The 14,901-nt window shown below is 54.1% G+C and overlaps 2 protein-coding genes across 23 annotated transcripts in view; one reads left to right on the top strand and one right to left on the bottom strand.

Moving 5' to 3' along the window:
* The window catches only part of SHANK3 (SH3 and multiple ankyrin repeat domains 3), a 463,679-nt gene that overhangs the window by 388,865 nt on the left and 59,913 nt on the right, over positions 1 to 14,901 (top strand). For all 21 annotated transcript variants that reach the window (XM_053255561.1, XM_053255566.1, XM_053255564.1 and 18 more), the window contains one exon: positions 5,756 to 5,891. In XM_053255561.1, coding sequence (XP_053111536.1) covers positions 5,756 to 5,891 — 136 coding nt within the window. The remainder of the gene's footprint in view (positions 1 to 5,755; positions 5,892 to 14,901) is intronic.
* On the bottom strand, positions 8,990 to 14,017 carry LOC128327186 (uncharacterized). Of its 2 annotated transcripts, XR_008308517.1 has the most exons (3): positions 12,262 to 14,017; positions 11,549 to 11,807; positions 8,990 to 9,205 (listed from the first exon to the last, which is right to left on the bottom strand). XR_008308517.1 is itself a non-coding variant. In XM_053255582.1 (2 exons), exon 2 carries the CDS (start codon positions 10,534 to 10,536, stop codon positions 9,163 to 9,165), a length of 1,374 nt encoding a protein of 457 aa, XP_053111557.1. In that variant the 5' UTR covers positions 10,537 to 11,807; positions 12,262 to 14,017; the 3' UTR covers positions 8,990 to 9,162. The 2 variants fall into 2 exon arrangements, 1 of the variants encoding a protein (XP_053111557.1); XM_053255582.1 differs by having other exon boundaries at positions 8,990 to 11,807.

The following is a 14,901-nucleotide window of genomic DNA, read 5'->3' on the forward strand; positions in this document are numbered from 1 at the left end:
ACCATCAACAGTAAAAGACCCAGCAGTCAAGAAATACGCAGCAGACTAGCACTTGGTAGGGTTGTAACGAAGGCCTTGGAAAGGCTATTTAGATGCCGTGACGTGTCTATACCTACAAAGATTAGAATCGTTCGGACCATGGTTTTTCCTATGACACTCTATGGATGTGAAAGCTGGACTTTGAAGAAGCAAGATAGAAAAAGTATTGATGCTTTTGAACTTTGGTGCTGGAGAAGACTTCTGAGGATACCATGGACAGCCAGGGAAACAAACCAATGGATCCTAGAACAAATCAATCCAGAATTTCACTCGAGGCACAAATGACCAGGCTCAAACTATCATACTTCGGACACATTATGCAAACATCCAGCTCCAGTTGATCCAGTTGATTAAATACCCCACACATTTTTCATCTGTCAAGATCCTGCTCGCTTGAGAAGCCCATAATGCTGGGGAAAGTCGAAGGAAAGAGAAGAAGAGGATGGCCAGCAGCAAGGTGGATGGACTCAGTTATGACAGCAATGAATGCACCACTGAGGGACCTTAAAGGCCAAGTGGAAGACGGATCCTCCTGGAGAGAATCTATCTATGTAGTCGCTAAGAGAGTCGGGGAGACACCGACTTGACGACACTTAATCAATCAATCAATCAATGAGCATTCTGGCACTTACATAGTTAAACCACCATTCCTCCTCTTCCCTTTCATTTCATGGGCATTTGTTTTCTCCCTCTGCTCCCTTTGTCTCCCCGCCCCCAAAGGGGGGAAGCAGAGACCCTCAGCAAAGCTTGGAATAGATTACTAGAAAAAGAGAGAGAAAACCCATAATCTTGCCTAAGATCTCTGCTAGTCCTGATTCCTATGTGTGTTTACTCAGAAGTAAGCTCCAGTGGAATCAATGGACTTAGATTCCACTGGAGCTTACTTCTGAGTAAACACACATAGGAATCAAGACTAGCAGAGATCTTAGGCAAGATTATGGGTTCTCTCTCTCTCTTTTTCCCCTTCCTCCCAAAGCAGAGAAAGGGGGGGCCATTTATTTCTTTGTGGCTTACTTCTGAGTAAAAATGTATAAGATTAGGACCAAGAACCCCATGATAGGAAGTTCCAAAGGAGGAACCTCAAGGAAATCCTAAAAGCCATTCCCACCCAGCAGCAAGAAACCATCATTCTGGTGTAGACTGCTCTCGAACATGGAGCTTCCACATCAGAGTCAAACTGCCAATGAATATGAAAGCTTCACTTGGAATGGAATGGAATGAACCCTCCCTATTCACAGGTGGTTTGGCTCTCATGTAGAACCTCCATATCCAAGGGCAGTCTACACCAGAATAATAGTTTATTGGCACTGAGTGGGAATGGTTTCTGGGATTTCCTTGCTGCACTTCTTTGGAGCTTTCTGGAAGTATGTAGCTGAGCACTGTGAGAAAGAGGATGCTGGGCTGGAGTAGAGATGCCTTTTCTAGCAGCATTTTGATAACCGAACCTGCAGTTCTATGTGCACACCTGGAAGGAAGCAAACTCCATTAAACTCAGCGAGACTTGCTTCCATATAACAAGGGAGCAGTTAAACAATCCTTGGAAAATGGTGTTGGAGAAGGGAAGAATAATGGAAAGGTCCTTTTAAAAATGTGAGTGGAAAACAATGTACAAATCCTGTGAGGTAAACCCACCACCATCCCACCTTGCACACAGACTGCTCTCAAAAAGCATCCCAGCGGGCATAAGATCTGCTGGTACAGTGGGTATAGGAAAGAATCACCCCCTTTGATAGACCTTAAATTCTGGTTCCCTCACATCCTGAAATGAAAACACAAAGAAAATTCCCTTCACCAGCTGTACTTATCCAATGCAACCTATAACATCCAACTGAAAAACATCACAATTACAGCCCAGAAAAAGTGTCAGAAATAAAAAACAAGAATTACTGAGATTGAAAAAGGATTCCCCCCCCCCATGTCAATATTTTGTTGAACCACCTTTTGCTCTAACAACAGCCTTGAGTCTGTTGGGATACTTCTCTATCAACCTTGCACATCTAGACGGAGCAATATTTGCCCACTCCTCCATACAGAACTGTTCAAGTTCAGTCACATTGGATGGTAGGTGTTGGTGGACTGCCATCTTCAAATCTCTCCACAGATTTCCTATGGGATTTAGGTCTGGGCTCTGACTGGGCCACATGAGGACGTTCACTTTTTTCTCCTTCAGCCACTGTGTGGTCAATTTTGCTGTGTGCTTCGGATCGTTGTCATGTTGAAAGGTGAATCTTCTGCCCATCCTCAACTGTCTGGCAGAGGGTAGCAGGTTTTCTTCCAGAATCTGACGGTATTTTGCCCCATCCATTCTTCCTTCTATCCTAACGAGAGCCCCAGTCCCTGAGGCAGAGAAACACCCCCACAACAGGATGCTGCCACCTCGATGCTTCACTGTAGGTATGGTGTGTTGTGGATGGTGAGCTGCGTTGGATTTACGCCAGGTGTACTGTTTGGTGTTGAGGCCAAATAGTTCAATCTTGGTCTCATCTGACCATAAGACCTTTTTCCATTTGGCATCAGAATCTTCAAGGTGCCTTCTGGCAAAGCTCAAACGAGCTTTAATGTGGACTTTCTTGAGAAGTGGCTTTCTCCTTGCGACCCTCCTGAACAAGCCACATCTGTGGAGCGCTCGTGAAATTGTTGTCACATGCACAAAACAACCACTCTTTGCCATGAAGTCCTTTAACTCCTTCAGAGTGGCCATTGGCCTCTTGGTAGCCTCTTTTACCAGTTTCCTCCTTGCTTTTCCATCCAGTTTGGAGGGACGACCGGATCCAGGGAGGGTCCTAGTAGTGCCAAATGCTTGCCACTTCCTTATTATAGACTTTACTGTGCTCCTTGGGATTGATAAAGCCTTAGAAATTTTTTTGTATCCATCTCCTGCCTTATGTCTGTCCACAGCTCTGTCCCTGAGATCTCTTGAAAGTGGCTTGTCACCCATAGTCAGTTGTTTGCTGTCAGTTGCACTGCCAAGCAAGAGACTGCTCCAGGAGCAGTTGTTTTATGCTCCACTAATCACATTTATTACAATTGATCACAGGTGGGAGCCAGTAATCATGGTCTGCTAAGGAAATGGTGGTTTCTCTCCCTGACTGGGTTTAATGGTGTTGTTTGGGAGGGGGGGGATCCTTTTTCAATCTCAGTAATTCTTGTTCTTTATTTCTGACACTTTTTCTGGACTGTAATTGTGATGTTTTTCAGTTGGATGTTATAGGTTGCATTGGATAAGTACAGCTGGTGAAGGGAATTTTCTTTGTGTTTTCATTTCAGGATGTGAGGGAACCAGAATTTAAGGTCTATCAAAGGGGGTGATTCTTTCCTATACCCACTGTATGTTTGAAAGAAAAATGTCAGTGATCCCTCTTTTCCTACTTTGTAGAGAATACAGCAAGAAAGAGACAGCGACAGACATAATGATGAGCATTACTCAAAGGAATCCTACTGAAATTAAAAGGGCATGTTAAGGAATGCCTCGTGTCCTTTTAATTTCAATGAGACTACTTTGAGTAAGCCTGTTCTCCTATCCGCCATTAACCATCAAGGGTAGGGATGTGCACAAAGCATGAGGCTGAGCACAGGCTGCTGGCTGAAGCCCCCTGGCCACGCACGGACTTCTAAGTGGCGCAGCGCCACGCCCGGAAAAGCAGCAGGGGGGCGGAGGTGCAGGTCAGGACCTGCTTTACTCACGCGTAAAGGTACCACTCCCCGAAACATTCATGTACATCCCTAATGAAGTGGAAGGAGGCTTGAGGCTTAAGGGGGAGACATCTACTCGGTCTATGCTCAGAGGCTACCTCACTTGTGCACAACTTTTAGAATTTACTATTTCCTAAGCAGAAGGGAAAGAGGCAGACATGAAGAAGTACGGTTAAAACATGCCACAGTGCTATTAAAAGAGGCAGAAGAATTGCCGGGGCCAGAGGAGCTCATGTCAGCTCCTCAGAGCTCTCCTCTGGCCAGAGCACAGGCCCTGGAAAGGGGTGGGGTGGGGGGGGCTGCTACTCAAGGCCTGCCGTGTGTCCTGCAAGGAGGGAAAGGAGGAGACTTAAGGGCTCCCATAGGTGCCCGTCCCTTACAAGAGTGGGGGTTTCAGGAATGGGGGGGTCTCTAGGGGGCTCATAAAGCAGAGTATGAGTCACTGTGTATGGCAAAAAGGTGCAATTCAGGGGGCTCGAGCCTACTATTTCAGTCAGATCAGCAACATTTATTTATTTATTTATTTATCATTTCTCTATGTAAACCACTGTGGAAACTTTGGTTGAAAAGCGGTATATAAATGTTTGCTGTGGTGGTGGTGGTGGTGGTGGTGGTGGTGGTGGTTGTAGGGCCTGCCACTGTTTTGCTGATAACACCATCCTGAAGGAAATTAAACCAAGCAGGAGAACGGTGAGGTTTGTGGGAAGTTCCTGGGAAGAGAATCTGCCGTTTTGGACACGGTGGTTTGTTATTTTTAATAACCATTGTTGTGTGTGTTTTAAGAAAGGGGGGGGGCGTACAGATTTAAAGTGAACACTTTAGATCAGCACCTCCCTCAGCGCATAAAATGCCTGTGCAATACTGTGCGGGATGTGAGCCCCTGTCTGCTCTCTTCACATCATGCATAATGTGGTAAACCCAACGGAGGTCAAAGGAGAGCCCATCTGTCTAAAGGCGCTCAGCCCACCTTTCCTGATGCACTGGCAGCTGAAGGGCCGCCCTGCTGCCCTAGGACCCTGCCCAGCTACTGGAGGTCATCTTTGGAGGATCCTCCTTGCTTCTGGAGGGATGCATGGGCGGTGGCACTCAGGAGCTGCGCCTTCTGGCTCATGGCCCCTCCTCTCTGGAGCTCACTCTCCTCCACACTTTGAGGCAGCAGATAAAGGCATTCTCGGTCTTTTGGCATTTGGTTGTCAAGTGATCCCTGCTGAGTTGTGGAATCTGTTTATCTTGTTTGGATTTTACTCAGTTGCTTTTACACCTTGGCAATCCTTGGCTGAGATGCAGCAGGGTATACATATGTTCATAAGCAACAATGCATTCATGTTGCTCGTCGGATTCTCCTCCCTCACCCTGAAGGGTTGCTCTGGGTTGGCCTGGGGGCAGACAGAGGTTCACTTCTGCAAAGGCTGAAGGCCTGAGTGGGGCTTCCTTGTGCTTAGGAGCAGCTGGTCGGAGTGGGGGGGGGATAGAAATGTCTTTGTGTTGGGCAAGGGAACCCACTTGAGCCACTGAAGGACAGGGTCGGGGTGGTCCGGTCACCTCCTTTGGCCAGGTCTCACCTGGAGTCCACACCCCTTCTTTTCCGGACAGAAGCACACGCTGTCTGCCATGGGGCAGGGCTACGACTGTAGGGCAGGTGGGGGTGGATTGGGGACCACTCAAGCAGGACTGGCTGTTCTATCCCAGTGCCTTGAAGGAGCCCCAAGCCCATGGCGTCCATTCCAGTGTTGAACGGCGAGCCAGGCAGTGGCCTCGGCCTAGCGCCATTCACAGTTCACATTCACATATTCATGTAAGACTATGCAGGGCGAGGAGGAACTGGGAAGCGCTTTCAGTGCTGACCAGGGCGATGACCCGGCTGCCGTCCTGGCTACCCCCAGGAAACTCTGCCGCCAGTGCCACATCCTGGGCTCCCACGGCAGCCCCTCCCCATACCGCCACCAAGGGGGCAGCCAGCTCAGCACTCCCAGTGGGGGCGGCTTCCTCCTCCTCCCTCAGCCCCTCTTTGTTTGCTCCACAGGTGAATGGTGTGAATGTGGTGAAGGTGGGCCACAAGCAGGTGGTGTCGCTCATCCGCCAGGGGGGGAACCACCTGGTGATGAAAGTGGTCTCCGTCAGCCGCAAGCCAGAGTCGGAGGACGTCGTTCGGAAAAAAGGTGAGTGGCCTCCACCTCTGGGCGTCTTCTGCCCTGGGCCTGGGACCCGGCTGCCCAGCAGCGCAGCGCGGCTCTGGTTGCCCTCGGCCCCCGCCTTTGCCCTGGCTCTTAGGCCCCCACCCGCCGACGGGGCTCGCGCTCTGGCTCTGGCTGCCCCTTCCCCCAGCCACCCCCCCCACCCCTTCCATGCTGCCTTTCCCCTGTGCCTGGCTCTCGTGGCCCTCTCTTGGTTGCAGCCATGCCTGGGGCCGGAGTGCTGGCTGCTGGGGGCTGGCCCTTGGCACACAGTGTGGCCGTGGGCTGGGGGCCCCCTTGCTGACCAAAGACCAGCTGCAGGGAGGGGCACGAGGGGCCGGGAGTCCTAGCTGCCCAGCCCAGCCAGGGCAAGCCGCACCCTGGCGGAAGGTGCCGGAGGAATCCTGTAGCAGAGACGATGGCCGTGACTGAGTGCCAGCCTGCAGGATTTGTGCCGCAGACGGACAACCTGAGCTCCAGGGGCCCAGAAGAATCGGCCTCGTTGCAGCACCAGGCGCCACTTGCTCCCGAGCAAGGGAGAAGCGCCAGCCTGAACGGCACGTGTAGAGTCCCGCAGCCAGCAAGGGGCCTTGCCTGGACAGGAGCGAGCAGCCTGTGCCCCTGGGTTTCTTCTCCGGCTCCTCTGCAGGATGTCCTGGACTCCGGCAATCAGGGCTGCCCGTTTATGGCGCATACTGTTTCAGCAGGGGTGGCTTCCGGTGGTTGCTTCTGAAACGCTGCCTATTAGCAAGGAGGACTAGCCCAGAGCGACTACTCAGTGGCCGCAGTGGCCTTGTAGATGCCCTCCTTCTCTTGCCCTGGTTATTCATGCAGGCCTCCTGCGTGCCAAGCACTTTGCAGCTGTTATCCCCCTCAACTTTCCGTGATCTGCCCTGCCTGAGAGGTGGGTCGGTCATATTTCATGGCAAGGGGTAAGCAGGGAGGCTTGCTCAGAGATGCGCCAGGGAACCCAAGATCTGAAATGCTCTTGAGCCCTCTCAGATCTCGGGCTCCCCCGAGCAATGTGCTGAGATTGGTGGGTCCATACATGCGACCAATCTAGGCATATCCTAACCGACAAAAAAGTAGGCATGGGGGGCCATGCACCCTCAGGACTGAGCAGGCGAACCTCAGATTCCATGTTAGGTTTGAACTGGCCTGAGTGAACATTCACAACTGAGAGAAACTCCCAGCCAGGCCTCCTGGCCCAACTGGGTGCCTCTCGTGTGTCCCTGATCATCAGGAGTATTCCAGATTTGGACCTGGTCTGGTTAACCCATCCCCTTGAACAGCTGTGTGTTCCCCTTCTTTTGGACTGGTCTGCAGCTGTAGCTGGCATTTGCCTGGGTGCCTGCCAGGCTGAGAGCAAAGCCACTGAGCACCACTCCTTGTCCTGGCTTGCCTCAGGAGTATGTGGTGGTTGGGGGAGGGTCATAACCTAGGAAGAGCCCTGCTGGATCAGGCCCAAGGAGGCCCTGCTAGTCCAGCCTCCTGTTTCCCACAGTGGCCCCCCAGATGCCTCTGGGAAGCAGCCCACAGGCAAGAGGGGAGGGCAGGCCCCCTCTCCTGCTCCCCTGCAAGTGGTGTTCAGAAGTGTCTCACCTCCGAGGCTGGGGGAGGCCTCGAAGCCACTCTCGGTTCCATGGCCTAGGCACCCCGAGCACCAGCAGGCCCCTTGGAACTCTCTGGGACTCCCTGTCCCCCCACGGACAACCCTCGTCTTGCGCCATGGAACCCCTTTCTTCCTAAAGAGCCTCTGGGGACTGCCGGATGGCCAACCCTTTCTGCCAACAGTGGGAATGACTCTTGGGGACCCATAAAAGGACTAGGATTTGACGAGAACCTGCTTTCCACATGAGAGTGCAGAATGTATTTATTATTTACTGCATTTATGCCCTGCCTTTTGAGTGCAATACTCCTCAAGGTGGCTTTCAGCAGACAATGAAAAGCATTAAAAACAACATCAGTATGCACACATTTTACCAGTCCCAGGCACCAGATTTCTAAAAGCAACGACAGCTAAACCATCAAGCCAAAAGCCAGGTAGAGATTTAAAAAACAAAATGCCTGGGGCCAAAGGAGTCTCCAAGGGCAAGGCAGTGCCAGACTCAAGTGCAGGGCTTTTGAGGACCCTCTGGAGGCCTGGGCAGGTTCACGGGGAGCAGGCAGGCCTTGGGGTGCCCCCAGCCCAGGGGAGCAGGAGGGTTGCCTGGGGCAAGATCGGAGGAGGACCCTGGCTGCTGCCACCAGCCTGCCTTCACTGGGCAGTGGCACCAGATGTTTTGGGCCTGAGCTCAGCCCCAGCTCTGCACCGGATGTATCCCTTTCACCGGCATCAGAAGCACACCAGTGCAGGGTGTGTGGCTGACATCAAGGCACAAGAGGCCCCCCTCCTTTGCCCTCCCCCAGCCAGAAAGAGCTTTGTTTGCTAGCTGGGTGGCAACCCTTCTCCCCCTACCCCCGTGCCCCTGTGTGCTTCTGAGACCAGCCAAAGGGGTGTGGCTGGATTGGAACACAGACCTGCTGCCCATCAGCATCTCCCAGCAGGCAAGCACTTTGTTTGCTCTCAGGGGGTGCAAGGGGGAGTCCTGAGGAGGTGGAGAGGCAGATAGAAGACCACCCCCGTTCAGCGGTGGCCATGCACCTTCCCAGGCTGCAAAGGGCTTTGGCAGTTAAAGCCAGCTCTTTAAATTTGGCCCAGAAGCAGACTGCTGGGAAAGGGTGTCACACGGGCACGGTGACCAGCTCCCAGGAGCATTCTTGCAGTGGCTTTCAGGGCCAGCTGAAGCTTCCAAATCATTCTCAAAGGGGGCCTCATGTGGAGCATATTACTGTAGTCTATCTGGGGCATAGCCAATCCATGGGTGGCTGCGGTCAGATCTGCCTTCTCCAGGTAGCAGCCACGCCCGACAAAGTTGGTAAAAGTCACTCCTGGCCACCACTGCCATCTGGGTCTCCAGGGACAGGGTCAGGCCCAGGAGCAACCCCAAGCTGCAGCCTTCAGGGAGAGTTCAAGCCTGTCCAGAACCAGATGCATCCCACCACCTGGGTTGGGTAAATTCCTGGATTCACTAATCTCCAACTTGTCTGGATTATTTATTTATTTATTTATCATATTTTTATACCACCTGATATGTATATCTCTAGGCAGGGTACAAAATTTAAAACAATATAAAAAGCCACAGAGTACAATCCACAAAACACAATAAAAACGATTGCATAAAACAGTTATTAAAACACATTATTAAGATTAATTCTAATTAAAAGCCTGAGAGAACAAGTGAGTCTTGAGGTTCTTCCTGAAAACAAACAGAGAAGGAGATGCTCTTATTTCAGCGGGGAGCATATTCCAAAGCCCCAGGACAGCCACAGAGAAAGCCTGGGCCCAGGTTGCCACCAAATGAGCCAGCGGCAACTGTAACCAGACCTCTCCAGAAGATCGTAACAGGTGGCAGGGATTATGACAGAGATGCTCTCTTAAATACCCTGGGCCCAAGCCATTAAGGTAACAACCAACACTTTGTATTTCACCCGGAAACATATCGGCAGCCAGTGCAGTTCCCTTAAAAACGGTGTTATGTGTTCCCTTTGTTATCCCAGAGACCAATCTGGCTGCCACATTCTGTACCAATTGTAGTTTCCGGACTATGTATAAAGGCAGCCCCATGTAGTGTGCATTCCAGTAGTCAAGCCTGGAGATTACCAGCACTTGTACCCCTGTTTTAAGGTCATTTACCTCCAGAAATGGAGGTAGCTGACATATCAGCCAAAGCTGATAAAAAGCACTCCTGATCATTGCCTCAACATGAGAAACCAGGGAGAGCTTTGGGTCCAGGAGCACTGCCAAGCTACATACTTGATCTTTCAGGGGAAGTGTAACCCTGTGCAGAACAGGCAGATCTAAACCATCTCTCAGGTCCCGACCCCACACAGTCAGTACCTCTGGCTTATTTGGATTCAACTTCAGTTTGTTATCCCTCATCCAGCCCATTACCACCTCCAGGCAGGCATTTAGAGAAGATATGCCATTTCCTGATGAGATTGACATGGAGAAGTAGATCTGGGAGTCATCAGAATATTGATAACACCCAGCATCAAACCTCCTGATGATCCTTCCCAGTGGTTTCATGTAGATGTTAAAGAGCATTGGAGACAGTGTGGAGACTTGTTGAACTCCACACTTTAGTACTTGCTTTGCAGAACAACAGTCTCCAAGCAAAACCATCTGGGATCTACCAGAGAGTGTAAAACAGTGCCACCCAATCCCACCTGCCTCAGGCAGTCCAGAAGGATACCACTCAATGGTATCAAAAGCCATCGAGAGATTCAAAAGGATCAGCAGAGTCACACTCTCTCTGTCGATAGCCAATTGGAGATCATCCATTTTATCGACCAAGGCAGTCTTAACCCCATAGCCCACCCAAAAGCTGTTTTGAAACGGGACTAGATAATCTGCATCATCCTGAACTGGCTGGAGCTGAGAGGCTACCACCTGCTCAATCACCTCGCCCAGTCTATGATTAAGTGTCCCTTTGTCCTCATCCAGCCCAAAATCACCTGCATCAGTTAAGGTGTCCATGGCTTCCCTGGTATCAGATGACTTAAATGACCGGTGGACACTGGGTGTCATCAGTGTCTTGATGACATCGCAGCCCAACCCGTGGATGACCTGCACAAGCCATCGCAGGTAGATGGCTTAAACAGCATGAGGGGCAAGGTGGCGCCTTGCAGAACTGCACAGGCCATGGCCAAGGGGCAGAAGAGACGTCCCCAAACCACCTACTGAGACTACTCTTTTAGGTAGGATTGGATCCACTGTATTGTGGTGTCTCCTAAGCTCAACCCAGAGAAACCACCCAGAAGGACACCATGGGTGATGGTATAGAAAGCTACTGGGAGGTCCAGAAGACTCAATGGGGTGACACTTCCCCTGTCTCAGCACGTCAACCACCAAGATGGCCTTCCAAAGCCCAGGTTGGAAGCCAGCCTGGAAGGGGTCCAAGTCATCAGTTCCATCCATGGCCACCTAGAGTTGAGACAGCACTGCACACTCCAACACGTTGCCCCAGAACGGGAGGTTTGGCACTGGCCAAGTAGATGGCTGTGTCTGGGCTTCTTCAGAAGGAGTCTGCCTTCTGTCAAGGGCGACCACTCCTTGCTTGAAGCAGGCACTCATCACCTGCCGTACACCTCTGGCCAGTCTCACCACCCAAGGGGGCACCGTGGTGAGCTTCACATGGTGAGCCTCAGGCTCCCCAGCAGCCTGTCCATGTCGTCAGGCAAAATAGTCTGAAAAATATCCATGGTAACAGGACCAGACAGAGCATTGGCAGCATCTCGTTCTGACTGTCCCCAAAACAGTGTCCAAGCTGGTAAGGATGTGCGTGATTTTAGCCGTGAAGCAAATTTGCCACAGCAGCCTACCCACAGCAGCCTTAAAGTGGTCATTTAACAGATCCTCAGGACCTTCATTAAGGAGTCATTTAAGCACCCAGAAAAATTCTGCTGGCTGACACTACGTAGATGCAACAGTGGTGGAGAAATACATCTTTTCTGCCACCACCACCACAGATTATGTCCTAATATGGGCTCTACTTGTGTTTGGTTGTGTTTGTTATGAGTCCTGCATCTGACACACTCACCGCAGAATCTCTTAGGGCTGAGGAGAAAGGGTATCTTTTTCTCCCTGGGGAGTGGTGAAGAGGGAGCTATAAAACTGGAACATCTCCCTCCAGCTAGTTGTGCTGCTTGCTTGTTGATGAAGACCTGAATCCATCTGCAATTGGATTCCTATTCTGGTGCATCCTTCCTTTGCCCACCTTCAGGGAGCTCTCCAGATTCCACGCTGTTCAGCAGTAAAATGCTTCAGCTTGGCAGGGTTGTTTTGAAAAAGTTGCCCTCCTGCAAAGGAAAATGCAGCTATTTTTATTTTTTTTTGCGATGGACTTGCAGAGTTGTAGGACTGAAACACAAGGATAAAATCCGAAAGAAGGCTCCGGAAATGTGAACGGCCCCTTGCTGACAGTGCAGGGACTGTGGTGTCACAACACAGGCAATATGGAAGCACACTTAGTGGACAGTAGTGACACTGTTGTAGTGGGTAATCTGGAAGGCACCCAGCTCTTTGCAAACAGGAGCAGGCCCGAAGACCAGCTGGGAACCCCCTTCCAACACTCAGGCCTGGGGTCCTAGCATCGCACAGCCAGCTCAGGTGCAAAGGGAGGTGGGAGTGAGTGTGATGTGGGTTGTATTGTCCAGTTAATTACCCTTTGTGTGCACTGAGCCCCTTGCAAGACCCTCCATCCTCCCTTGTAAAAGGCCGTCCTGATCTTGGAAGTTATTTCTATGCACATACCTCCTGCCTGTAGGCTTCCAGCGGCATCTGGTGGGCCACTGTGTGAAACAGGAGGCTGGACGAGATGGGCTTCCTTGGGCCTGGTCCAGCAGGGCTGTTCCTATGCTCTTACGTTGCGTTCTTACTAGCTAATGACATAACTCGTTTTGGGGTGCAGGGGGGGTCCCTGGCAGATCAGAGGGGGTTTCAGGGGCTGATTCGGGCACTGAGGCATCCAAGTGGCTGACACTAGTTGCCTGCTTAGAGGAGCGGCTGCGAAGGCTCCTCCGCACCAGGATTTCTCAGTGAAAGACTGATGGTGCTAATTTTTCAAAGTGTGCTGGCCTCATGGTCCTCCATTTGGAGAGTTGCTGCCTCCCCTGATGAGAGCAGCCCAGGAGCTGAGCGGTCTGTTTTGCAGTGCGGCATCCCTCAGGGTCTTGGGACTCCCGAGTCTCAAACAAAATCCAGGCACCCACGGCTGGTAGACTGGCATACCTCCCCCACCTCCCGGACAGGACCCGTCCCCTGGGGGACGGAGTTGGACTTTGGCCTTTGTCTGGATGCTCTTGGCAGGAAGGGCGAGCCATCAGGAAGTCCCTTGCTAATTCCCAGGAGGCCCCCATGGGCTTGGGGTGGTCCACCATGGCACGCAGGGCTGCCACATCAGCTGGGGCACAGCACACGGGCAGCCGCAGAGCAGAGCAGGCTTTATTCCCGGCTCCCGCTCCCTCGTGGCTGTCCCCAGCGTGGATGTTTGTGCACGAGACGTCCCAGGGCCTAGAAGTTTGTGCACGAGACGTCCCAGGGCCTTGTGGAAAGAGAGCAGCTCTCTCAGCCCCGGAGAAGCCACTGGCTAGGAACCAGGCGGGCAGCCAGAGGGGCCTCAACGGGAGGTGTGGCTTTCCCCTGCTCTGTGGAACTCCTGGACTCTCTCAAGTGCAAGCAGAAGCAGAAACACTGGCCCACAAGCAGAGCTCTCAGGGTGTCTTCCGTGGCACGCTCTCTTCAGAGTGCAGGCTTGGGTTCCTCTGGGGGGGGGGGTGGATGGGTTGCATCTCATGTCCATAAGTCTGCTGAAACACAAGGGGGGGCGGGGAGGGGGGTTTGCCATGTGTCCGGGGGCTTGCAGTCTGCAAGAAATGTGCGCAGTGGAGATCGCCTCTGGGGGCTCAGGGCCATCTTTGTCAAGAAGCCAGCCCTGAGGAGGGAAGGAGCTGGGCGCTGGGTGGTCGCAGCGAAGAGGCTGTCCTGCCCCATTGCCAGCGAGGCCACCTGGGCCCTCTCCTTCTGCGGTCCACACTGGCACCGGCTCCCTTTCGGCCCGGGGGCTCCTTCCCCCCCCCCCCCGGTCTTTCCCTCCCTCTGCCACGGAAGCCTTGTCTGTAGCCAGCGGGAAGGGAACTGGGGAGGCGAGGCCGCTCCCTCCTCCCACGCCGTGGAAACGGAGGGGGAGGGCAGACTCGGTGTCTATGTTTAGTGCTGTGGGTCTGCCTTGGGGGGGGCGGGGGGGAGAAGGCGAGCAAGGAGCCTCCGTGGGCCGGCCGGCCGGCCGCTACCCTTTCTGGCCGGGAGTGTGGCCGGGAGCCAGGCCCCCCGAAGAAGGGAGGGCTCCGAGAGCCAGCCGGGGGGGGGGGGACGGGAGGCCGCTCTGCGCACAGAAGAGAGCGCCCCCGACATTGTGGCTGCACAAGGGGAGCCTGGCCCCGGCTGGGCGGCTCCTCCGGCTCGGCTCGGGCTGGGAGCATCCCCCGGCCAAGGTCCGAGGGGCAGGCCCGGGCTGGGGGGGGGGGCACCCACGCGCCCCCCCCCCCCCCCGGCAGGGCCTCGGCCCTCGCCTGGCTTCCTTCCCGGCGGTGTTGTGCGGGCCGTGTGGGGATCGTGTTCCCGGCTGCCTCCGCCCCGGTTTGGGGTCCCTGATGATGCGGGCGTCGCCAGAAGAAGCGTGAAGCTGCGGTCGCCATAGCAACGCCTGAGCGTGGAAGCCCGCATTGTTGCCGACTGAGCGGGCGAAGTGACGAGCGAGCGCCTTCCGCTCCCGCAGAGCCCATGGCCGATGGAGTCGATGGGCTCCGGCGTCGCCACTGGCCCGGCTGGCTAGGGAGGCCCTCGGCCCAGCCCTCCCCGCCGCCGCCGCCGCCGCCGCCGCCTGGGAGCAGCCCTCGGCTTGGCGGGGCCGCCCCCCGGGCCACGGGCCTCCGCCGCTCGGCAGCGCCCTGCCGGGCTCCCCGGAGCAGCCGCCGCTAAGCCAGCACCGCTTCCGAGTCGGCGGGGAGCCAGGCCGGGCCGCGGGGGATGGGGCCCTCCCGATGACGAGAGCCAGCGCCTGAGCGCCGGGCCGGAGGAGCCGCCGGGCCTCCCTGCCGATGGCCTGCCCGGGGGGGAGGAGGCCAGCCCCCCGGGAGAGGCTGCTGCCCTGAGCCGCGGGCACGCCGGGCACGGGCAGGCCCTGGGGCGGCCATGCCTGGGGGGCTCCTGAGCTGAGCCCCCACGCACCCCCCCCCCGTGGGACCATGAAGAAGTTTGCCTCCACCCGCAGCCTGAACAAGCTCCTGCAGCAGTGCGACTCCTCCTCCCGGGAATACGAGGAGATCCAGGCGGTGGAGAAGAAGTGGCACCTCCACCTGGCCACCCCGCGCAAGCTGCTGGACAAGAAGTGCA

Source organism: Hemicordylus capensis, chromosome 5, assembly GCF_027244095.1.
Source record: "Hemicordylus capensis ecotype Gifberg chromosome 5, rHemCap1.1.pri, whole genome shotgun sequence".
Classification (NCBI taxonomy): domain Eukaryota; kingdom Metazoa; phylum Chordata; class Lepidosauria; order Squamata; family Cordylidae; genus Hemicordylus; species Hemicordylus capensis.